The 26771-nt window shown below is 39.6% G+C and overlaps 1 protein-coding gene, 1 long non-coding RNA gene and 1 pseudogene across 2 annotated transcripts; 2 read left to right on the top strand and 1 right to left on the bottom strand.

Moving 5' to 3' along the window:
* Positions 1–947: 947 nt before the first annotated feature.
* Positions 948–1826, top strand: LOC131247191 (uncharacterized). Its single transcript, XR_009171562.1, has 2 exons — positions 948–1247; positions 1337–1826. It is a non-coding gene; the product is annotated as an uncharacterized LOC131247191 (long non-coding RNA).
* A 4192-nt stretch (positions 1827–6018) lies between these two features.
* Positions 6019–8254, bottom strand: LOC131245282 (trans-resveratrol di-O-methyltransferase-like; annotated as a pseudogene).
* Positions 8255–12183: 3929 nt separating this feature from the next.
* Positions 12184–18068, top strand: LOC131245281 (uncharacterized). Its single transcript, XM_058244621.1, has 2 exons — positions 12184–13125; positions 17903–18068. Exons 1-2 carry the CDS (start codon positions 12726–12728, stop codon positions 17938–17940), a joined length of 438 nt encoding a protein of 145 aa, XP_058100604.1. The 5' UTR covers positions 12184–12725; the 3' UTR covers positions 17941–18068.
* Positions 18069–26771: the final 8703 nt, after the last annotated feature.

Below are 26771 nucleotides of genomic sequence, written 5' to 3'. Positions count from 1 at the left end.
GTTCTAGTCTTGATCGACAAAGTATATTTTAGTTTGGCAGGTGCTATTTTCCTTTGTGTGCTCAAAGTTGTGCTTATTTTGATATCCTTTTGCCTCTGTGTACTTGGTATGGCAGTGTATATTTTCTTCCTTTCCAGAGTTCAAGACCATCTGAAGCCCCAACATTTAAAGGGATTGTTTCAATATCTTTCGGTATGTTAAGGTTTTTATGCTTCCAATGGCATGTTATTTCTATTCTCAGCCAGGACGGTTAGTTATGGATGATAGGTTATGCTTTAAACTTCATTGATGTAGTGAAAAATAGACTTGATGACCTATGGTCTAACTAAAGGTCTGACCCTCAATAGAGTGGAATGGTGGAGCAGGATTATGTAGCCAATTCCGATTAGTTGTGATAAGGTTTAGATGATGATGATGGACTCTCTCCCTTCAACTATTGATCTTCCATAGAAAACTACACTCCAAACAAAACAATGAATTTATTGTTGGATTCTGCAGTTTTCCATTTGTTGACGATTCCTTAGGGTATTCCATGTACAGTTTTTAAGATTCTATCCAAAGATGCCCAAACAGCCCTGCTACTTGGGTATTCCATCAAGATATTTCCACCATGGTCTTTAATGCAACTACCCACCCCGAGAAACTTGTGTTCCCAAATGGGCAAACATCAAAATCCAACATGCTGCAGACATCAATTTTTTTATTTTTATTTTTTTTTGTTCTGATGTCCATTCATTGTTTGCCAATGTGGATTTTGACATGTGCACCCAACATGACAATTTTTAGATGTATGGAGTGTTGTTCAAGCACAGGTTTTATATTGGGTCATTGCTTCATTCTACTGATCTTTAACATTCAGTCCACATGTTTCTTCTTCATTATGTTTTACATAGCTGGGATTGCTTTGTCATAATTCTATGTTGTTGGTTTTCATTTGTTGCAGATCATGTGTCCTACATGCCTTTGCACGGGGATGGTAGTGGCAAGCGAGCATGATCCTCGAATTGACCCCTTTGATTAGAGGTGCATTGCATCATTGTGTCTCTTGCCATCAGTTGAAAAATGAAAATGTCCTGTTAGTTGCATCTTCAAGTTGGTTGCAAGTGTTCCTATACATAACTTATGGCATACCTGAAAGAGTCATGTCTTTGCATCTCTAGCATGCACTGATTAATGTTACTCAGATGTCCGAATCTTATGCTTACAATGCTTAGAAGATTGCTGACAGAAACATCGTACCAACCCCGGTATGCATAAATCCTTTTGTATTATGAGAATAAGACTTTTCGACAACTATGATTTTGTATTTTATCTAATGATCGTTCAACTACTATAGGCTAATGGCACAAGCTTGCATGAATCTCCTGTCTATTTGGCTATTGTTCTTGAGTACTTGGCAGCTGAGGTTTTGAAGCTGGCTGGGAATGCTGCTAGAGACAATAAGAAGTCCCGCATCATTCCAAAGCATGTTCTTTTGGCTGTCAAAAATGATGAGCTTGGGAAATTGCTAGTTGGTGTGACAATTTCAAGTGGTGGTGTTTTGCCAAACATAAACTCTGTTCTCTTACCTAAGAAGTCTGAGGAAGCTTCAAAATCTCCAAAAAAAAAGGATTGATTGGGTTGGGATGAATGCTTGGGCCCACTTTGTAATTCTTATTTAATGGATTTTTTGGAAATTTCTTCAAATTTGTAATTTTGGTTTTGGTGTTGGGACGGTCTTTACTGCTTTCTTTTTCTATATTTTGTAAATAATCTTACTGTTGAGGTTTAGATGTATGTGCTTCAGCAAAAGGATGTAATAGATGTTATCATTGGATTTCCATCAATGAAGTTTCTTTAGGTTTAAAAAAAGAAAAAAAGAGTAGGGTTTAAAATTGTTCCTAAAATCTGACTGTTGGCAACGGAGCGGTTTAAAACCGTTCCTAAAATTTGAATTGGCACCCAATACGGTTGAATTGTTCCTTCATTCCGCGACGCCTCATTTAGAAGTTACGAACGGCTTAAAACCGTTCCTAAATGACAATTTTGGTATAGTGACTATTGTAACATTTATGGCGAATGGAAGTTTTGATTCAGGCTAACATTATTGTATTTTTATTTCATCCCAGTAGGGATGACCTTACTTATGGTATGGATGGCATATAAACTTTATGATGCACTTGGGAGGTTTCAACTGATGGCATTTCCTTGTCTTTTCTTGTCACGAAGTGTATATACTTTGGATCAGCCTCATTTTTGGGTTAATCTCCTAACATGATCTAATAAAACAGATGGATGGATTTCTCATAAATATGATTGTGGCCTCACCTAACTTCCTCTGGTGGGCTATGTTATCATAGGCAATCAGTATTGATTGAAGACACGCACCTTTGGGGTATTTTGATTGTGGTCCCATGTCATTATTGCATGTGCATTTGTTAGATATGAGTCCAAGTTTCACGAATAATTGATAACTTCAAACAGGCTTTGCTTTCATCTCTCATGTGGTCTAGTCAAATCTAAAACTGTGATGGGTCATGTTAAGACGTGCTTATAAAAATGAGACAGATGGAAAAATCTATTACATGCATGAGTACAAAAATAAGACAAATCAAAAATCAAGTTACGCACGCACTATATGAAAGAATAACAATTCAACGCCCGCCAGTGAAACCATCACCGGGGGCAGAGAGTTTGAATCAGACTAGCTAATATTTGAGTTTTCAGCTCATCCTGGTGGGAATAACTTTATTAACGGTTGGGATGACATATAAACATTTCCATGGGCCTTTGAAAGTTTTTAATTCTAGGATTTAGGTAGTCTGCATGAATTTTGAATCTTCCTCATTTTAGTAAATGTCACCAACCATACAACTCCGGCACACATGGTGATGTATCAGGACGGATCAATCAATGGGCCAATACTACTCAGAGCATATGCACGAAAAACCATGCATACCTGAATTTCTGAATTATTCAATTCATCATGCTTTCTCAATAGATTAAATGTTAGAATTTTTCAACCAATCTAAGTTTTAGTCTGTAATTTAATAATATTCATGCCCGCGATCTAGTTGGTTTGATCTGAGTCAACATATGCCATGTGCCTACTAATCGAGTCTCATACCCAGCCATGGCATCAAATGGCTGTCGTATATAAGAATGAGTGGATAATAGACACGTCTTGTTTGCAGAGAACATGTATCGATGGTAATTTTTGAGTACCTATATAGCTGTCCATTTGTTGGATGATGATGATGCAAGTGATTTTTATAGGTTTCGTTAGAGGTGGGACGGCCAACCTAGCATCCTTCTTTAGAATTTAAAATTTTCTTCACACGTCTTTTGGGAGGGCGCAAAAGATCAAAGAAAACGGTTCACTTTTACTTCACGCAGGTTTGGCGATGTTTCGTCATCCATAAGTATAAGCCAGTATAGTGAATCGTAAGATGCATCGATAAAGTCCTGATCCTCTCATGCCATACTAGTATGGCACCATAATTTGTTGTGTTAATGCGGTGCCTTAGACAGAGGCTTTGAAGTTTTTCTATTAAAAGAAGGCATACATAAACCTTGGCCGAATACGTGCTGAGCCCAAAGCCCATCAGCCGGCCTGGCCCATTGACAACCCTACCCGTAGCAGAGTTAATTATCGGTCCAAGTTCCATCGGTACATTAGGACAGTCCAATTGATGGATCTGAACTGTCTATTTGGTGTGTGTGTGTGTGTGTGTGTGTGTAAAACTGAGAATTTAAACCATCTATTTGTTTGGAAGAATAGGAGACTTAAAGTGTTCCAAAATCTACTTCTGTCCCTTGGAACCGCGCGGAATACTAATTTCCACTGGAATCTCATTCTGATAGGGCCCACAAACTGAAAATGGTTAGATCTAAGGCCCACCAACATATGAGGTGGTGGTCCCAACTACTAACGGATGTCAATAGATCAGATGGTCATTCAGATTGCTTACTGTAGTGGAACATTGATGAATAGTAAACTGCAAGGAATAAAAGTACGTACCTTGAAGGGATGGATTCAAACATGTCCCCTCCAACCATACGTATGTTCTTACTCTTTGGAATGCTCGCAACCACGTGTGGGAGATCAAACACGGTGCGTTGTGCGTGTGGGAACTCGTTGGCAATGGCTACGGCATCAGCTCCTGCGGTGCGGATTAGGTACTACCTCCGCCTGTTCCGAGCTCGGGACAGGCGGAGGCCCTGTGGGCCACTGAGGGGCCAACGTGATGTATGAATTCTATCCACACCGTCCATAAATTTTTTTTTATATATCATTTTAAAACACTGGAAAAAATTAAAGAAGATCCAAGGCTTAAATGCACCACACAGTAGGGATTAAATTCTTGCTGTTGAAAATTTCTTACGGACCACATAAGTTTTGGATGAAAATGATATTTATTTTTTCACTTCATCCAGGTGTATATGACCGTATCAACAGGTTGGATGGAAAATAAACAATACGGTTGACCCTAAGAAGGTTTCAATAGTGGGAGTCGTTAGCACTGTTGCTTCCTCTGGTGTGATTCACTTGAGCCTTGGATCTGCCTCAATTTTGGTCCAGAATTCTAAAATGATATGGAAAAATGGATGGACGGTGTGGATAGAATCCATATATCACGGTGGCCCGTCAATAGTCCTGGGGCCTCCACCTGTCCCTACTTCGGAATAGGTTGGCGGTAGTACCTAATCCGCACCCCAGCTCCTGTGCCACCCTCGACATCAATTGTCTGTCAGGTGATGAAACTTCGTAGACAATTAAAGAATATTTATAGAAGAAATATATTTCATTTTGCTTAAAAACTCCCAAAACATGATTTAGGACTGATAATGCAATTTCATGAAGGAGAAGACTATGGTTTACATTTGCCACCTCTTATTAAACAGTGGCAACCCAAACACCGTACAAGTGAGCATTTTTTGCTAATCCAAAGCATCCAATTCGTGGGCTACAAGGTTGGGGAACATAACCCGCAATGGTCATGACCGTTACGTGATACAAGACAGTTTTTTGGAACTGTATCGGCCGTTACGGGGGACATAACAGCCGTTATGGGGTATAACAACCATTACCATTGTAATGGTCAAAAAAATGCCACCTTTTCTATTTAAATCCATTTTCCCCTCTCTTTTTTCTTTTTACCAACTTTTCTCATTTCAAAACTTTCCTTAAATTATTATATAGTAGATTTTGATCAATCTTACCATAGTTTTTAGGATTAAAACCGTAGATTGAAGTGATTTAGGTAAATAAAAGCTCTGAGGGCCATTTGAAAAAAATAAAGAAAAAAATGTATTTATGTATTAATTTTTTCCTAGTTCTAATGTTTGATTGTGATGTGTAAATATTGGAGACATATAACCATGCTCATAAATTCACCAGACAACCATATACAACACTTTTAACAAAGAGTTAACCATTACACTAATATAAACACGTTCAAAACAAAAACTGAATATATATTTAGAATATGTACTCCACATGAAGAGTCTTATGGTTGAGTGATTTTAAACTCATGCTAGTTTCTTTTAATTAGATTTATTCATATACTTTAATTATTTAGATGGAGTTAAAGTTTTAATTATTATTTTCATCACTTTTTTATGACTCGGTTTTGGGATACCTATGATGTACAAAATGATGTGAAACTAGTTCCATTTGAAATCCTATTAAATTAACTTTCCAACGAGTTTAAGAGCATGCTATTAAAACATCATATGTTTAAGTTATGCCTGATCTCTCGGGATGTATATGGTTTTGATAAGACTAAGGGGTATCTTATCATTTCTAATATTTTGTTGAAATTGATGATTACGATTAGAAATTACAAAAAGATAAGAAAGGAATTTAGATTAATTAGTGTTAGAATTTACTATAAATATTTTTATTGCATTGTAATTGAATATGGTGCTAACATAAGCTACCTTTGTGCCCCCAACAATTTCACAATAATCCAAATTGTTCATCCATCAAGTGTGCCTCACCATGCATTGGTCATGTCAAAAAGGGAGAAAGTAGAATCACCCAACAATCCTAACTACAAATTCCATTTCATAGAATAACACTAGCATTAAACATGTGCACAGAAATAGAGGACCATCAACCACAAGCCCAATACATAAACACCACTTAATAAATCCAAAGGTGTTCTTAATTCAAGAATTACTTGAACTAGCAGCAAACTAAACAACCGCAAACCATCAAATAATTATGGATAAACCTCAGTAATAGATGACATGCCAGGGATGGGAGAAATCTTGTAGTGAGTGAAAAGCATCGATGAAGATCTTTTGCCATTCTTGCTCGTCCCTCTCCTTACCACCAAAGAGAACCAACATTAATAGATCGAAGCAGAATTGTGCCTCAGTAGACTTGTAATCACCACTTTTCATGTTCACGATCATGTCCAGTATAATTACCTTCCCACCCTCTTCTTTGGAAGGGAGAGCTTTCTTGCAGAGTCTCAGAATCTTCACGCACTCTTCATCACTCCAATCATGTACAATCTACTGTAATCCATTATCATGATTGTTAAGCACCCCTTGTTGGCCATGATTTAATAATTAGATGAATGGGATGATATGAAGAGAGAGGGTCCAGTGCTACCAATGTTATCTTGGTCATTGGACATTCAACATGGTTTGCGTTTATGAAATCTGGACCTTTCATCTGGTGGGCTTTATCCAAAATCAGAAGCTGCTAGGCCATCGTAGCTTCCGATTGAAGGAGCATTGATGACTGATAGACGGGTTGTTTCGTTCCATTGATGACTAATATCATCTGATTGTGATTTCTGACATGGCAATGATTAAAGAGAGATGATGAGGTAATTAAGCTCACCGTACTACATTTTTCTCCCACCAATGTGTTTCATATGTGCAAGAAATCCGGACCATATGGGAAGGTTGTCGTTATCATAATATCACTTGTAATTAAAATCAAGCCAAGCAGTAAGTGGGCCACACAATGAAATAAAATGAGCAGCCGATCATCTGATCCATCAATCAAGGTTTACCCTATTGCATGACTGGATCATTGCTATTTTGACATTACGCATTCTAAATGACGTGGTCAACCTTTTGAACGGATTGGATTTCCTTAAACAACCCATTGACAGAAAAGCATGCACCGTACGTACAGTGACCCTATGATCCTAGGCCAAATTTATAATTTAAACCATCTATTTGTTTGGACGAATAGGAGACTCTAAAAAGTGTTTCTAAATCTAGGAATCTCATTCTGATAGGGACCACCAACTGAAAATGGTTAGATATAAGGCCCTCCAACATATGATTTAGTGGTCCCAACTACTAACAACAGTCGGTCAGTATATCAGACGCTCATTCAGATTGCTTGCTGTAGTGGAACATTCCACTATGGAATAGTAAACTGCAAGTAAAACAAGTATACCTTGAGTAAAACTGCATCCGCACAAGGAATGGACTCAAACATATCCCCTCCAACCATATCCACGTTCTTACTCTTTGGCACGCTCGCGATCACTTGTGGCCGGGAGATCAAACACGGTGCACTTGACGTGTGGGAACGCATTGGCGATAGCTCTGGTGGCAGTTCCTGTGCAGCCTCCGACATCGACCAATGATCGCAACCCTTGGAAGACCAGACCGCACTCTTTAACAACTATGCTCATGGCTATCTGAGCATCGCTAGCCATGGCCTCATTAAATAAGTTATGAAGCTTAGGGCTCTGCGCCATGTGGTCCCACATGTCTATACCGTGTGCGGTCTTGAAGGCTGTTGTTGGATCATCCCCTACGAGCCAAGTGCTCAAGAAATGCCACGGCATTACTACAACTGGATCTAGCACCACCAGCAAAAACGGCGACATGCATGTCGCAGTGTCCTTCAACAGGAGCCTAGAAGGTGGTGCCAGCACATATCCTTCTTCATCTCCTCCTTGATCACCGTTGATTTTTTGTAAGGCAAAGAAGCCCGAGTGGACCAACAAACGCATGATACGGCCCACATGAGACGCTCTAGCAGGAGCGATCGAAAGTGCGGCCACCAGCTGGGAGAGAGTCATGGGATGGCCATGGCCGTGAACGATGTCTGGTATGCCTAGTTGAACGGCACACTTGAGGGACATGGAATTAATGAAGTTAAATACATGCATATGGGCTTGGGCTTTCAACACCTCATTGGCCTCATCTCCTTGCATGACCGCCATCGCCATCGCCATCTCTAGCACACGTCTCAAACTACGGATTTGTTCTTCCCTCTTCCTTTTGTGTAACTCACGTTTCTGCCTATTAACGCACCCACGCATACCCATATATAAAGATAGCATACAATATTGCTCGGGCAGAGAGTTTATACAGCATTCTTTGGCTTTCAGCTAGCGCGAGCAAGGCTAGTGATTCAGCAATCCAAACCGATGGAATTCACCATGGATAGCATCTGCCCCATGATGGGCCATCTGATTAATACCTTGGAACAACCATGGCCCCAGAGCTATAAACTAAGCTTCTGTTCAGAACAAGCAAGGAACTCGGTCTCAATATTATAGAGTATTAAGTTGCTCACTGAACTCGGTATCTGGTTTTCATTAATTGTCTTTCATTATTTTCTTAATTGAACATTGGCTAATGTTAAGCCGTCCACCACAAGTTCTGCCATTTTAAAGAGTACTTATCTGATACTATGGCAGAGTATGATGGTTACACAGGCACAATATAGCTAGACATGGGTCCGTATTATGGACCATAATACGGACGATTCTTGTAAACCATCAGACTCTGCCATAGTATCAGATAAGTACTCTTTAAAATGGCACAACCGTCATAATACGGACGATTCTTGTAAACCATCACAGGAAACAGTGGTGATGATTCCCACCACTAAAAACTACCCAGGGCCCACTGTAATGTTTATTTTCCATCCAACCTGTTGATAAAAAAATCCTAGATGAAACGAAAATACGAAGATCAGCTTGATCCAAAACTTTTAGGCCAGCAATAAGTTTTCAATGGTCAATGACCACAGTTTCCATTGGTGCGGTCCACCTGGGATTTAGATCTGCTTAATATTTTGGATCAAGTTGTAAAATGAGATCAGAAAATGGATGGACAGCATGGATATATACCACTTTCATCAAGGTGGGCCCCATACGGTCTAAATAACACTCACTAACATGTTACCTAGGTAACACCTAATCCACTCCCATAAATTGGGGGTCAAATTTTTGAAGGATTAATTTGATTTAGTCAGAGAAATGACTATCACACTCTGTGTAATACTCTGTTTCTTTTAAACGGTGGGTTTCACCGTTAACCCACCGTTGCATATGATGTGGCCCACCTGAGCTGTGGATGACCCTCATTTTTGGGCTCATGCCCTAACTTTGAAGGGCAAAACTAATGAACGGTATGGATTTATCACGTGATCCTGTGGGGGCCCATTCTAATATATATATATATATATATGTATATATAAAAGAAAGCAAAGCAAGTGACGTCACCCACAAACTAACCCCCCTATCCTCCACGACTCTCTCTCTCTCTTTCCCACTTCTCTGCGGTACGGTTGCGGATGAGAACCCATCACCCATGATTGCCATCATCATGGCGGGATCCACTTCTCAATCTAAACCACTCATTAAACTCTGAACCCACCAACTCACCTAACATTATTTTCATACCCTATTTCTCATGCTATCGAGAGAAAACCATAGAGAAAATCTGTGAGAAGAAAAAGAAAGCTTAGGAGAAGGGAGAGTATCCATGAGGGTTCCACATCGAGTTCAGAGTTGATCAATCCAAGTTAGTACAGGTAGAAATCAGCATCGCTTCAAATTATTTTCCTCCCATCACACAATTTTTCCATAACAGGTAGGTCATCATTCCCCATTGAAAAATTCATAACTAATTGTCTTATATAATATAGACATTGAAATATTTTTTTATTATTTGAACCAATGCAAATATTATTTTTTTCATTTAATATTATATAGTGGTGATAATGAATATTCATTATGTGAATATAGACATTATATCTGTCATATTTCCTTGTAAGTTAGATGCATCTTATGTGAACAATTATTTGTTTTATGCAATGATTCTTACAGGTGCTCTGCGCAGGGTCATTTCCGAAATGATCAGCACGACACGGGTGCTCTGCCAAGGGTCATTCCCAAAAGGATCGGCACGGGTGCTCTGCCCTGAGTGATTCCCTAAAAGGATCAGTACACACGGGTGCACTGCCCTGGGCTTTTGTCCCTAAAAGGTTATACCGGTGCTCTGTCGAGGGTCATACCCTGAAAGGATCAACATCGGTGCTCTGCCGTGGGTCATCCCCTAAAAGGATTAGCACACATGAGTGTTTTGCCTACTCCAAATCTTAGCATCTTTAAAAAAGCTATGTTAAACAATTTATTCATTCCATATTCATGAATGTCAAATTATTTACTATGATTTTACATCCAATGTTCGTCTTATTTTGATTAATATATCGAGATTAAATTTGGTAATATTTGTAAGATTTTCAACTTGGGATTGATGTGATCCTATTGAGTTGTCAACTCATTATGTTTTAACCGTTTCAGGTTATGAATATTTTGAAGATGCAGGGTACTACTATTAGTAGTGGAGCATGGAATGTGGTTAGATGCACATGGCATGTCATTGTACATAAAATAAATTTTATTTTATTTTAGAACTCTGAGTGTTGTAATGTTTGGGCTTGATTTTCTTACTTCAAGTTAAGTTTAATAATTATGAATCGATGTAAAAACAGATTATGTAATTAGATATTTTAATTTGTGTTTGGATTTTAAAGTATTGGACTATGGTGTGAAAAAAAAATGAAATGCATATAAAATTGTCATACTTTAATTGTATTTTTATTTTTATTTTTATATAGGTCACGGGTCTGGAATTCGGGTCCTAGACACCCTATTCGGGTACCCGGATTTTGGGGCGTGACAAAGTTGGTATCAGAGCCAGGTTGATCTTAAACGTTGGACCTCAAATAAATATTTAACTATAAGTTTTTCTAAACGGCCTTAACTAGGAGATGAGAAATTTAGAATACATATGTAAGACATTTAATCTATTATGATATAATACTTAGATCTCATTTAGGCTGTATATTAACATACAAAATCAAGTTTAGGTGTTAGGAATTTTCTGAAAATTTTCTAACTATTTCTTAAGTTGGGCAGCAATAATCAATATAAAATGTCTGACTTTGAAAAATCATAACTATTTAAGTAAAACTCCGATGGAGGTGATTCAAAAACTCAATCGAAGCTTGATAAGTATAATTTTATAAAAAAATAGGTAAAAAATTAAAAATACTGACCTTTCATGTATGTATTTGAAGTTAAGAAAAACCTGTCCAGAAATCATTTAAATCTGGACAGCGTGTATTCTTTGAATTTTTAAAAATTTTATAGGCTTCAAACTATTATAAAATTTTACAGGGGTATAGTAGACTTATAGATATATTTATATAAAACTTTTGAAGTTAAAATAATGTCTAAGAATATCAAAAATATCAATTAGAATAGCACCCTTATGACCAGAAATTTCTGCACATAGTTCTAAACTACATCTTAGTTCAACTTCTCTTAGATCTTCATGTATGCCTACATTGAACCATCTAATTTCTTATAATTTTAAGATTATTCAGTAAAATTCATAATTTTCTTTATTTATTATAGGCTATGACGGATCAAAGTATGAACTTCGGGGCCACATCGGAGACTCAACTACCCGATGTAGCTATGCAAGGAGCAATTATTGACAAGATCCTCCAGGCGATGGAAGGATTTGCCTCATTTATGGGAACACAAGTGCTTATAACTTAATCTCAGGAGCAGACTCAAGCGATACTTGTAGCCCCTGAAGGGACGGGGTCCTTGTTGAAAAAGTTTAAGAGGCAAAGACCGCCTACGTTTAAGGTGGGCCTGACCCAAGTGAAGCTGAGGGTTGGAAAAGGCAGATGGAGAAAATTTTCTCAGCTATGAGATATAACGAACAACAAAAGGCTGAATTAATAATATATATGTTGGAAGGCTTCTATTGGAAGGAGAAGCCGATCATTGGTGGGAATCTACGACCAAGGAGAACCCGAGAATAGAAAGGTGGACATAGGATCAATTCTGCACAAAATTTGAAAATAAATATTTTTCAGCTTATGTGCGTGTTTAAAAGGTTACAAATTCATGAAATTAGAACAAGGAGATATGACGGTGCGTCAATATGATCCAAAGTTTACAGAGTTGGCACGATTTACGACATTTCTCATACCGGATGAGCTTCGTAAAGGGTAGAAGTTTGTTGAGGGACTGAAACCTTTTATTCATACTCGACTGGCGCCATTTCTTATTAAAATGTATACAGAAGCATTGGAACGCCCTAACGCAATAGAAAAAGACTTTGATGAGCATTGGAAGAACCGTGAGCCGAGGAAGGACATGAGGAGTGGAGCCAGGACCACGCCCCATTCATCTCTCACACAACATGAAGTAACTAAGCGGCAGAAGATGATGCCAACATCAGTACCCAGTCATGCTACTATGCAACTTTCAACGCAATTCACTGAGACTTGCCATAACTGTGGAAAGGTGGGTCATCCTGCCCGCCATTGTCTTCTACCACCTCGTCATCAATATCCAGGGAATCAAGGACCACCATGATCGTTTTACAGGCCGCCTCTTCATTATGCACCGTCTACATCATATCAACGACCTCCACCACCCCCTCAAATGATTCAGTCAACTGTGAGACCAGCACAACTTTATCCTCAGAGGCCTGTACAGCTACATCTACGATACGAGCTGCCTGGACCCCCTCAAGCTTATCCGAGACCACCTCAACAATCGCGACAACAGGTCAAGCCTCCCCAATATCAACAACTGAGGCCAGAAAGTCAGGCGCCTCGACCTCAAGCTCAACGACATGTTTACGCTCTATCTTCATTCACAAATGATCCAACCCAACTTCAGGAGTATGAGGATCCAAATCGAAGCTATGATGATCCAACGCCACCTCAAGATGATGCTGCACAAATGTATGAGACTACTGCTTCTGCTTATGAGGACCCAGCACAACCTGCAGATATCACTCCTCAACATGGTGCTGAAGCTACTAATGATGTGGTGGAAGGTACTATCTTGGCTTACACATCTCTTGCCAGAGCATTATTCGATTCAGGAGCTACACACTCATTTATATCTTATTTCTTTGTATGCTCACTTGGTATATCACCCATACGATTAGATAAGAAAATTATCGTAGCAACCCCTCTCGGTAAGTCCATGAATTTAGAGCAAATATGTGAAAAATGCTGCATCATAATTGAAAATAAAATACTACCAGCAAATCTCATAATTATGCCTATGAGAGAATATGATGTCATCTTAGGAATGAATTGGTTGTCCTAGTATCGTGCCAAGATAGATTGTTTCAGGAAGACGATTGCGTTGAACATAGAAGGACGATCTCCACTGAAATTTTATGGGACACGAAGAAGGAAAGCGCCGATTGGTTTGTCGGCTATTATGGGAATCGAGCAATCAGAAGAAGGGATTGAACAAATACCTGTGGTTAGGGAGTTTCCAGAAGTTTTTCAGGACATTCCAAGGTTACCTCCAAAGAGAGATGTGGACTTCGGTATCAATCTAATGCCCGGAACTGCACCCATTTCCAGAGCACCTTATCGCATGGCTCCTGTAGAATTAAAAGAATTAAAGGATCAGATCCAATAGTTGTTAGATCAGGGTTTCATTATAACAAGCACGTCGCCATGGGGAGCACCAGTCTTATTTGTAAGGAAGAAGGATGGAACTATGAGATTATGTATCGATTATCGTCAATTGAATAAAGTAACAATTAAGAACAAATATCTTCTTCCTAGGATTGAAGATTTATTTGACCAGCTTAAGGGAGCGAGGTTCTTTTCTAAAATAGATTTGAGGTCAGGTTACCATCAGTTGAGAATAAACGACGAAGACGTGCACAAGACGACTTTTAGGACTCGTTACGGGCACTATGAGTTCTTGGTAATGCCATTTGGATTGACAAATGCTCTAGCAGTATTTATGGATCTTATGAATCGGGTATTCAAACCTTATTTAGATCGATTCGTTATTGTATTCATCGATGATATTCTTATATATTCTAAGACTCATGAGGAGCATAAGGAACATCTCAGGACCGCTCTACAAACGTTAAAGGAAAATCAATTGTATGCTAAGTCATCGAAATGTGACTTCTAGAAGCATGAAGTAAAATTCTTAGGGCATGTGGTGTCAGAGAAAGGGATATCTGTGGATCCAGCTAAAATTGAAGCTATATTAGAATGGGTGCAGCCCTCGAATGTGTTAGAAGTGCGAAGATTTCTCGGCCTTGTCAATTATTATCGAAGATTTATAGAAGGATTATCTAATATATCAAGACCCCTAACTAATCTAACTAAGAAGAATACGAACTTTAAGTGAGATTAAGATTGTGAGCAGGCATTTATCGAACTGAAGAAGCGGTTGACATCAGCCCCAGTTTTGACATTACCGACCAAAGGAGAAAGATTCGTCGTTTATACCAATGCGTCATATCAGGGATTAGGATATGTTCTTATACAAAGAGGCAAAGCTATCGCATTCGCATCACGACAGTTAAAGACTCACAAGCGAAATTACCCGACGCATGATCTGGAGTTAGTAGCAGTGGTTTTTGCTTTGAAAATTTGGAGGCATTACCTATATGGGGAACAATTCGACTTATATTCAGACCATAAGAGTTTAAAGTATCTCTTTAATCAGAATGAATTGAATATGCGTCAGAGAAGATGGATGAAATTTTTGAAAGACTACCATTTCGATATTTCATATCACCTAGGAAAAGCAAACGTTGTGGCCGATGCCCTAAGCAGAAAGACACGAAGACTTGTAGCCAGCCTAATGATCAAAGAGTGGGAGATGCTAAATGTCATCAAGGATTTCGATCTGCAACTCTAGCTTGAAGAACCTCAGGCGCATCTAAGTAACCTAATAGCACAACCTGCCCTAGTGTGTAATTTTATTTTTATTTTCTTAAGTTTAATAGTGAAGTTTAACTTATTAATTTTTATAATTGAGATTAGATCATGATAAACTTTTCTCTTAGATTCGGTATATTCTAGAAGCTCAAAAGGAAGACGTTTGGCTACAAGAAAAATGAGCAGAAGGAATGCGGAAGGAGAATGCAGAATGACAAATTGGCACTGATGAAGGGATTAGGTTTCGAAGAAGGCTATGTGTTCTAAACAAACCTGAATTGAAGCAAGAGATTTTGGACGAGGCTCATAGATCAAGATTCACTATCCATCCAGGGGAGACTAAAATGTACCACGATGTTAAGCGCCATTACTGGTGGAACAACATGAAGCGAAAAATCGCCGAGTACGTATCTAAATGTGTGACATGTCAACAAGTGAAGGCAGACCATCGAAGACCACCAGGACTCTTACAGCCGTTACCGGTCCCCAAGTGGAAATGGGAGCATATATCCATGGATTTCGTAATTGGATTTCCAAACACAGGTCGACACCTTGACACTGTATGGGTGATCGTGGATAGGTTAACCAAATTCGCACACTTCATCCCGATAAAAATTTCTGCATCTGCAGTGGACTCGAGTCAAATTGATATTAAAGAAATCGTCCAACTTCATGGTACTCCAGTATCCATCGTCTCCGACCGAGATCCCAGGTTTAAATCACGGTTTTGGGCAAGTCTACAGGAAGCTTTGGGAACTACTCTCGATTGTAGCACAATATTTCACCCACAGACTGATGAACAAACAGAAAGGACAAATCAGGTTTTAGAAGATATGTTACGTAGCTGCATTCTCGACTTCAAGGAAAATTGGGATGATCATCTGCTACTGGTGGAATTCGCATATAATAATAGATACCAAGCCAGCATTGGTATGACACCATTTGAAGCTTTACACGGAAGACCCTGCAAATCACCAAGCTGTTGGACCAAAGTAGGAGAAAGGACATTGTAGGGACTAGAACTTATTTAAGAGACCTCCAAGAAGATTGACATCATTCGGGAACGTATGCGTGCCGCCCAGAGTCGCCAAAAGAGCTATGCAGATAATCGACGCAGAGACTTAGAGTTTTGTGTGGGAGATTATGTGTTCATAAAAGTTTCCCCCATGAAAGGAGTTATGCGTTTTGGAAAGAAAGGGAAGCTCGCGCTACGTTTTATTGGACCCTTCGAGATCCTAAAAAGAGTAGGAGTTGTAGCATACAAGCTGGCCCTATCGCCTCAGTTATCTAATATCCACAATGTATTTCTCCATGCTTCGAAAGTACAAGCCGAACGATTCTTATGTCATCGAATGGGAGCTGCTAGAGATTCAAGAAAATGTCACATATGAAGAGCAACCTGTGCGCATTCTCGATCGTAAGGAGCAAGTACTTCGTACGAAGGTTACACCACTTGTGAAGGTACAGTGGAGTCATCACAACAAGGAAGAAGCATCGTGGGAGCGAGAATAAGAAATTCGAGAAAAGTACCATAACCTCTTTTAGGTATATAAATTTCGAGGACGAAATTTTGTTAAGGTGGGTAGAATGTAATACTCTGTTTCTTTCAAATGGTGGGTTCCACCGTTAACCCACCGTTGCATATGATGTGGCCCACCTAAGCTGTGGATGACCCTCATTTTTGGGCTCATGCCCTAACTTTGAAAGGCAAAACTAATGAACAGTATGGATTTATCACGTGATCCTGTAGGGGCCCATTCTCAAAAAAAAAATATAGAAAAAAAAGAAAGCAAAGCAAGTGACGTGCTGACGCACGTCACCCACAAACTAACCCCCCTATCCTCCACGACTCTCTCTCTCTCTCTCTTTCCCACTTCTCCGTGGTACGGTTGCGAATGGGAACCCATCACCCATGATTGCCATCATCATGGTGGGACCCACTCCTCAATCTAAACCGCCCATTAAACTCAGAACCCACCAACTCACCTAACATCATTTTCATACCCTATTTCTCATGCTATCGAGAGAAAACCATATAGAAAATCTGTGAGAAGAAAAAGAGAGCTCAGGAGAAGGGAGAGTATCCGTGAGGGTTCCACATCGAGTTCAGAGTTGATCAATCCAAGTTAGTACAGGTAGAAATCAGCATCACTTCAAATTATTTTCCTCCTATCACACAATTTTTTCATAACAGGTAGGTCATCATTCCCCATTGAAAAATTCATAACTAATTGTCTTATATAATATAGACATTGAAATATTTTTTTATTATTTGAACCAATGCAAATATTATTTTTTTCATTTAATATTATATAGTGGTGATAATGAATATTCATTATGTGAATATAGGCATTATATCTGTCATATTTCCTTGTAAGTTAGATGCATCTTATGTGAACAATTATTTGTTTTATGCAATGATTCTTACGGGTGCTCTGCGCAGGGTCATTCCCAAAATGATCAACACGACATGGGTGCTCTGCCCAGGGTCATTCCCAAAAGGATCGGCACGGGTGCTCTGCCTTGGGTGATTCTCTAAAAGGATCAGTACACACAGGTACACTGCCTTGGGCTTTTGTTCCTAAAAGGTTATACCGGTGCTCTGCCGAGGGTCATACCCTGAAAGGATCAACACCGGTGCTCTGCCGTGGGTCATCCTCTAAAAGGATCAGCACACATGAGTGTTTTGCCTACTCCAAATCTTAGCATCTTTAGAAAAGCTATGTTAAACAATTTATTCATTCCATATTCATGAATGTCAAATTATTTACTATGATTTTACATCCAATGTTCGTCTTATTTTGATTAATATGTCGAGATTAAATTTGGTAATATTTGTGAGATTTTCAACTCGGGATTGATGTGATCTTATTGAGTTATCAACTCATTATGTTTTAACCGTTTCAGGTTATGAATATTTTGAAGATGCAGGGTACTACTATTAGTAGTGGAGCATGGAATGTGGTTAGAAGCACGTGGCATGTCATTCTACATAGAATAAATTTTATTTTATTTTAGAACTCTGAGTGTAGTAATGTTTGTGCTTGATTTTCTTACTTCAAGTTAAGTTAAATAATTATGCATCGATGTAATAACAGATTATGTAATTAGATATTTTAATTTATGTTTGGATTTTAAAGTATTGGGCTATGGTGTGAAAAAAAAATAAAATGAAATACATATAAAATTGTTATACTTTAATTGTATTTTTATTTTTATTTTTATATAGGTCACGGGTTTGGAATTCGGGTCTTGGACACCCTATTTGGGTACCCAGATTTTGGGGCGTGACACTCTGCACGAGAATCATAGTTTTTCTCCTCTTATAAATTACACGGCATTTCCAAATAATGAAGGAGGAAGCAATTTATGTATTCACGTTTCCATTAAACAATTCATCTAAATAGAAATCGACTTATAAAATGCCTGAAATACAAATAATGTGGGATAGGAATCCGCTAGAACGCACCCAATCTCTTGAAAGCTGAACATGTTGCATACGTGCAATCAATCCGCTCTGTCCATCAGGTGAACTCCTCAGTGATGAACTATGGATTGAATCTTTTTGCTGCAACTGGGGCACAAAAGTTTTAGATAAGTTGATATTTATTGTTTCCCTTCATTGAAGTTATCATGACCTTATGAACTGGTTGGATGGCAAATAAACAATATGGTGGTCCCTTAGAAGTTTTTAATGGTGGATGCTTGATCGTCACTTTTCCTATAGTGTGGTCGAATTGAGAGTTGTACCTGCTGCATTTTGGTTCTCATGACCTAAAATGAGCTGGAAAAAATGGATTGACAGCGTGGATATACTGTACACATACATCAAAGTAGGCACCACCATAGGACTGCACTGTGACCAAGATTGCTGGTGACAGAACCCCTCCAATAGTAATCTAGGTGGGCCCCTGTGATGTTTGTGAGATATCTGCCCTGTTCATCCATTTTGATCATGGTAGAACATGGGTCCAAAATTTAGGCCGATCCAAAACTCTAAGTGGGCTGCCCATTAAAGAAACAGTGTGGATTAAACTTACACTATTGAAACATTTATGGCCAATTGGAAGTTTTGAATCAAGCTAATATTATTGTCTTTTGATTTCATCCTAGTAGGGATGACCTTACTAATGGTATGGATGACATTTAAACTTTATGATGAACTCGGTAAGTTTCAACGGAGGGCATTTCCTTACTCATCTTTTCCTGTTACGCAGTGTATATACTTTGGATCAGCCTCATTTTTGGGTTAATCTCCTAACATGATCTAATAAAAACAGATGGATTTCTCATAAACATCATTGTGGCCTCACCTAGCTTCCTCCAACAGGCTATGCTATCATAGGCAATCAGCATTGTTTGAAAATTAAATTGATGGACCATAGGCACATTTGGGGTGTCTTGATTGTGGTCCATATCATTACTGCATATGCAGTTGTCAGAGATGAGGCTAAGTTTCGAGAAATCGGAACTCAGTACGCTCTTATCATAGGGCGTAAACTCAGTTGGGCCCACCTTGAATGTATGTTGTCTATCCACGCCATTCATCCATTTTTCCATCTAATTTAAGGGGTTGAGCCCAAAATTGAAGCATATCCAAAGATCAAGTGGATCATACCACAGAAAACGGTGGGGATAATGATTTTCACCGTTGAAACCTTGCTAGGCCCCACAATGATGTTTATTTGTCATCCAACTTGTTCATAAGATCATATAAACATGGGTGAAGGGAAAACATAAATATAAGATTGATCCAAAACTTCTGTGGCTCCCAAGAAATTTTCAACAGTAGATGTACAATTCAACTGTTTCTGTGGTGTGGTCCATTTGAACATTGTATATGCTTAATTCTTTTGGCTCAGGCCCTAAAATTATCTGATAAAATGGATGAACAGAGCGGATAAAATACATAAATTATGGTGAACCTCACTGAGTTTACTCAGTATGCTAAGGGCAGTGAGTTACTCACCGAGCAATCCGCTTCCAAGTTTCATGAATACTTGACAACTTTTAAACAGGCTTTGCTTTCATCTCTCGTGATCCAGCCAAATCTAACCTAAAATGATCTTGTCCAATAGATGAACAGCTTGGATATAACACATGCATCATGGTGAGGCCCATGGGACTTGATTACGTCAACACACCAAATGTAAACACACCTCCCAAGGTACACGAATTGGGTACTAAACCAGGACTGAGTTAGGACAGACGGTCATATCAGAGGCCCACCGTGATCTATATTATATGTTTGGTCCACACCGTCCATCTATTTTGATAGATCATTTTAGGGCATTAACCCAAAAAGTAGGCATATCGAAGGCTCTAAGTAGACCACACCAGATTAAGCAGTGGGGATTAAACTCTTACCATTGAAAACATCCAAGGCCCACCATGATCTTTATTTACAATACAACTTTCTCATAAAGTCGCACAAACTTGTACGAAGGAAAAGCATAAATATCAGCTTGATCCAAAACCTCCCAGCCTGCTTATAAGGTCTCACAGTCCTGTACGAAGGGAAAGCATAAATATTAGCTTAATCCAAAGCTTTTGTGGCCCCACAGGGGTTTTCAACGGTAGGCTTTTTCATCCCCACTGCTTCATGTGGTGTGGTCCACTTAAGCCTTCAATCCGACTCCCTTTTTGGATAATTCTCTAAGGGGTCGTTTGGCACCATGGAATTGGGGGATTTGAGGGATTTCGAATCTCCTGGTTGTTTGGCACTATAAAGTAATTGGGGGTTTCAAATCTAGGGGTTTCCAATACATTGTAAAAGCTTGGATTACATCTAAAATCTGTCCAAGAGTTGCATCTGTAACATGTGTGTCACTAGAATATTAATCTGTTGGGCACATGGCGCAATAGTAATATCCCTAAACAACTAGATTATCAATTGCATCACTATCATTACTTGAATATGATGATCAACGCCGTCCAAATATTGTCCATGTAAATCAACGGTTAAAAATCGTTGGTTAGTTACTCGGACATGATTTTGTGCTTGTGGCCCATCCAAGACTTGGAATTTCATCATTTTCAGTCAAAGTATATATTTCAGCGGGCTTATTACAACCATTGTGTCAAACGTTACGTACTTTCACTAATTAGATATATTAAAGTTGATTTAGTAATTAAATTCAAACCCCTATAAATATACCATGTATAGCTACTTTTGGATTAAAGTTGTTTTTGAATCTTATAAGGTGCCAAATACAATAGGAGGATTTCAAATCTAGGGGGTTCCAAATCCACGCTCCCAAACAAGCCCTGAAATGATCTAGTAAAAAGATGGACAACATGGATAAAACATATAGATCATAGTAGGCCACACAGTACCCCTGACATTACCGTCTGTCTCTAGTTGTGTCCTGGTGGGGGTAGTACCAAATCTGCGCTCCCTGGTGGTGTGACAATCCCACTTCATCTTTAAGCAAATTTCCCCCGAAAGCCTCTAGCATGAACTTTCTACGAGGGGAAAATAGTGTGATTTTTATTAGATATCCACCCCATCCATTCATTTATTCAGATCATGTTGGGACAAAAAACTACGATAGATTCAAAACTCAAGTGAGCCACATGAGAGAAATTAGTGGTGATTGAATGTAAAAGGGTGAAAGGTTAAAACTCAGCTTTATATCGGACCAGTGGTAAAGCAGATATCCATCAGTTTTATATCGGACGAGTGGTAAAACAGATATCTATCAATTTTATATTGGATCTGGTTGTTCAATATAATATGGAATTTGAACAGTTGAATGTTAAAATTGCATTTCTACATTGTAAATTAAAAGGGAAGATTTACATGAAGCAACCAGAATGGTTCGAGGTGCATAGAAAGAATGATTTTTTTTTTTTTTTTTTAGGTTGAAGATGTCATTATACGACCTTAAACAGTCGTTTAGGCAGTGGTATAAGAAGTTTGATTATTTCATGTTCAGCTACAATTTTACTAGAAGTGAATTTGATCATTACATTTATTTTAGATTACTGAGTAGGGAGGAATTCATCATTCTAGTGTTATATGTTGATGATATGCTTATTACCAACCATAGCATGTCTAAAATCAATACATTGAAGGATCAGCTATTCATGAAGTTTGAAATGAAAGATTTAGAGCATGCAAAGAGGATTCTTGACATTAATATACATAAGAATAAGGAGAGGAGCACACTATACTTGTCTAAGGATCAGTATCTTGAGAATGTTCTAGTCAAGTTCAAACTGAAAAAAGGTGAAACCGATAAACACACACCACTCTGCTCAGTTTAGTTTTCTTTGGAATTATATCCTACGTTGAACGAAGAAAAATGATATTTGTCTCGTGTGCCTTATTTAAGCGCAGTTGACAATCTTATGTATGCTATGATCTGTATGAAATTGAATATTTCACATGCAGTTGGTATTATAAGCAACTATATATCAATTCTCAGTAAGAAACATTAGAAAGTAGTGAAATGGTAACGTCAGTATACATAAGGTACGATAGACTACATCTTGTGTTTCGGAGATTCAGAAGAGAAACTCGTAGGCTATGTTGATTTGGATTATACAAGGAATGTGAATAATAAAATATTTACTTCTGGTTACTCGTTTATGCTAGTAGGTAGAGCTATCAATTGAATGTTTAAGTTTCAGTTTGTGGTTGCACATTTTACTACCGAAATTGAATACATGGCAGTGACAGAGGCATTTAAGGAAATTGTTTGATTTAAAGGGATGATGGATGAGTTGGGCTTCAGTAGGAAGTTGTGCTTGTGCATTGTAATAGCAAGAATGTGATTAATTTGGCGAAGAACTCGGTATATCACTATAAACTAAGCACATTGATGTTCGTTATCACTTTATCCCGCAACTACTAGAAAAATGATATGTTACTTTTGAAAAGATTCACACCATTAAGAATCCAACGTATATTCTTACAAAGATTGTTCCTCCAGTGAAGTTCAAGTATTGCTCGACTTCTCTGGGCTTTGCAAGAAAGGAATAGAGTTGGAGTGTGTATGAAACGATGATGGTGATGCTTAGAAGAAGATTGGTCAGGCGAATAAGTTATTTTACTATCAAGTTAGAGATTGTTAAAGTTGTGACACCAAAATCACTATTAGGTCAATTCATTTTTCTAAGCTCATATGACTCATGTTTCACTTGCTAACAAGGATCAAGTGTTAGTGGACTCTTAGAGGGGTATTTTTTACATTTTCCTCATGAAATGGTAGCTTTTAGGGTTAGTTATGTTAGGGTTAAGAGAAAGTTACGATATTTTGTTATTTTTTAAAAAATATTTTTTTAGAGCCTCCGAGAGAGAGATGATTTTGGCTATAAGTTTTCTCTATCCATATAATTTTCTCTGAATAATAGTTTGATCGTCGCTTTAGTGTTGTGGTTATTTCCCACAAGAGTTTTCATATAAAAATTGTATTCTTTGTGTTTGCTTGGATTTTCATTTTCATTTATTTGTTTCAATCCATATTAAGATGTTTCCACATGCCCAAATATCCAACAGCATTCGCTAGTGAAGGAGGGGCATCCTTGTCCTGCACACAGCACAGGAATGCCCCTCCTCCCTGCTTAGAATAGCTCACATACGTTTCTTGTCATGATTCATGTAAAACTATATCTCATATATTGTGGCAAATTTTGTTAAATGAAATGCACGTGACTCCTTTCGTTATGGACTGTGAAGTATGCTTGGAGAATTGAGTGTTGTATGCTAAATTTCACGGGTTGCACCCTATGTTGTATTTAGGGAATACCACCTAAGGCCACAAGGAGCACGACACGTCTCACATTTGGCGATTCGATTGATGGGGCACCTCCCCTAAGCGATAGTCAGACGGACCCCAGTTTGGGCTCGACTCATGACACTATGTCGGATTCTCAGCTGACTACTGGCCCCACTAATGGGCCGACACCTGTTGCACCATCTGTTCCTGAGTAGAACCATACATCTACCTCAACGCCTCACATACCACAGTCTGCTCTGCCTCCTGATAGGCTGGAGCAGATGATGTTGTTGATACAACAACAGCAGATACAGCAGCAACAGCAGCAGCAGTTTCTGGCTACCATCGCAGGGGTCCTTGGCCAGATTATGGGTGTGGCTCCACCTGCACCACCTGTGCACCCTGCTGGGAACGCAAGTGCCAGCGGCACATTCGAGCGATTCCAACACTTGCGGCCTCCTACTTTCGCTGGTACTCACAGACCCGAGGAGGCTGATTATTGGCTTGACCGCGTCTCTAAGATGCTAAGGTCGCTGCACTACACTGAAGCAGAGTAGGTGGAGTTGGTCACCTTTGTGTTCAAGAAGGAGGCCAGTTTGTGGTGGGATAGTGTCCTGCGAACTATTGTTGTTGGCTACGTGTGGACGTGGGAGGCCTTTGAGACGCGCTTCCACTAGAAGTATTTCCCTCTCACGTACCGTCATGAGAAGGAGGGAGATTTCCTTCGCCTCCGTCAGGGAGGGATGACAGTGGCAGAGTATGAGAACAGATTTATGGAGCTGGCTAAGTATTCTCCATTGATCCTAGCTGATGATCCAATGAAGATGCGGCGATTTTTTGAGGGTCTGCAACCCGAGATCCGCTCGAAGATGTGCTGCACTAGCATACCTAGCTATGCTGAGATAGTGAGCATGTCTTTGCGAGCTGAGCAGGACAGGGATGGGCAGTCCTGTATGCGAGCACCCATGGGACAGAGGCCTCGACCAGATCTACCGAGCCGACCGTTCCTCGGTAAGAGACCGCGTGCGGATTCGCCTCCTAGACTTGTAACTACACCAGCCCCGACAAGACGACCTGATATATGGTGCACCTACTGTCAGAGGTCGGGTCATGCTGACACATACTGTTTCACCAGGATGAGGGATAACGGTTTTACGTCCCCTCAGAGGATCAACCGTCAGATGCCACCACCTCTCTCGACTCCACCCCTACGGTTAGCACCACCACATCCATCTTTCCAGCAGCCTGTACTTCGATTTACGGCCCATGGTACCGCAGCCGAACCGTTTTTAGCAGGCTCGTGTGCACTCATGCACTTGCAGCTGAGGCATCCGAGACGGCAACCGCAGTACCACTGGCTTTTAAAGTCACTGCGCATATTCAAGGTACACCAATCTTCTTATTAGCGGACACCGGGTCCACTATCTCTATAATATCGTGCGCAATAGTTAAGCGACCGGGGTTGGAAACTAGTCCTATGGTTGGGGTGAGAATCCTTACCGTCATAGGGACTTTCTCAGACGCTACCAGGATGTGTAAGGGTTGTTCAATAGACTTAGGGAGCAGAACAGTAAGCATTGACCTGATTGTCACTCCGTTATACCATTATGACGCCATTCTTGGTATGGATTGGCTCACGGAGGTGAAGGCAGAGATCGACTGCGATACTAGAGTGGTGACAGCCCATGAACCAGAGGGCACGACCTTTACATTCCCAGTGCAGGTTAGTTAACCCTATCGCATTAGTTGTTACGCTTCATTACTAGAGGATGTTAATGGTCCTGCACTTGAGGACACCCCTGTAGTCCAAAAGTTCTCAGACGTATTCATAAAGATACCTGGACTACCCCCTCAGCGCGAGATTGATTTTACCATTGATCTAGTGCTTAGTGCAACACCTATATCTCTTCCGACTTATCGCATGCATCCATGTGAGATGGAGGACTGAGGAAACAGATCGATGATCTGTTGGATGCGGGCTTCATACGACCAAGTGTGTCTCCTTGGGGAGCACCTGTGTTATTTGTAAAGAAGAAGGATGGATCTCTACGATTGTGTATTGATTATTACAGGTTGAACCAAGTGACGGTGAAGAACAAGTACCCTTTGCCCAGGATTGATGATCTGTTCGATCAGTTGAGGGGAGTATAGTATTTTTTGAAGGTTGATCTGCAGTCAGGGTACCACCAGTTGCACGTCAGGCAAGAGGACGTACAGAAAACAGCTTTCAGGACCAGTTTTGGGCACTACGAGTTCCTGGTGATGTCGTTTGGACTCACAAATGCACCGGCCGTGTTCATGGATCTGATGAATAAGGTGTTTAGACCGTACTTATACCGATTCATCATCGTATTTATAGATGACATCCTGATATACTCCAAGAGTCGGGAGGAGCACGAGAAACACCTGTGAGCAGTTTTCGATACTCTCAGGAAAAATCAGTTGTTTGCACAGTACAAGAAGTGCGACTTCTGGAAAGAAGAAGTCAAGTTCTTGGGACATGTGGTGTCCAAGGAAGGGATAGCTGTGGACCTTGCTAAGGTAGCCGCAGTTCAAGACTGAGAGCAGACTAGTTGAGTTACTGAGGTGAGAAGTTTTCTGGGCCTGGTAGGTTACTACCATCGATTCATTCGAGACTTTTCCAAGATAGACAGACCGTTGTCTCAACTGACTCGGAAGGATCTCAAGTTTACCTGGAACGAGAAGGCAGAAGTAGCTTTCCAGGAACTGAAGGACAAGTTGACATCCACCCCTATGCTAGTATTGCCAGATTTAGGAGTCAAGTATACGATATACACTGATGCTTCTCGTGTAGGTTTAGGTTGTGTTTTGATGTAAAAGGACAGGGTTATTACCTATACATCGCGACAGTTGAGACAACACGAGGAAAACTAACCTACGCACGACCTAGAGTTGGCGGCCGTTATCTTTACACTAAAGCTCTGGAGACATTACCTCTATGGAGAGGAGTACGAGCTCTTTTGCGACCATAAGAACCTTAGATACATATTCACTCAGAGGAACTTTTTTTGGAGCACCCATGTATATTCATT

The sequence above is a fragment of the Magnolia sinica genome, chromosome 5 (genome assembly GCF_029962835.1).
Source record: "Magnolia sinica isolate HGM2019 chromosome 5, MsV1, whole genome shotgun sequence".
Classification (NCBI taxonomy): domain Eukaryota; kingdom Viridiplantae; phylum Streptophyta; class Magnoliopsida; order Magnoliales; family Magnoliaceae; genus Magnolia; species Magnolia sinica.
Note: the sequence above shows the minus strand (reverse complement) of the source record. Positions and strands in the feature narration are given on the sequence as shown.

Bases quoted from the DNA above. Each gene is read 5' to 3' on its own strand.
- LOC131245281 (XM_058244621.1), top strand. From the start codon at position 12,726: ATGATTCAGTCAACTGTGAGACCAGCACAACTTTATCCTCAGAGGCCT. The intron at 13,126-17,902 runs GTACTATCTTGG...TAACCGTTTCAG, and splicing joins TACTAATGATGTGGTGGAAG to GTTATGAATATTTTGAAGAT.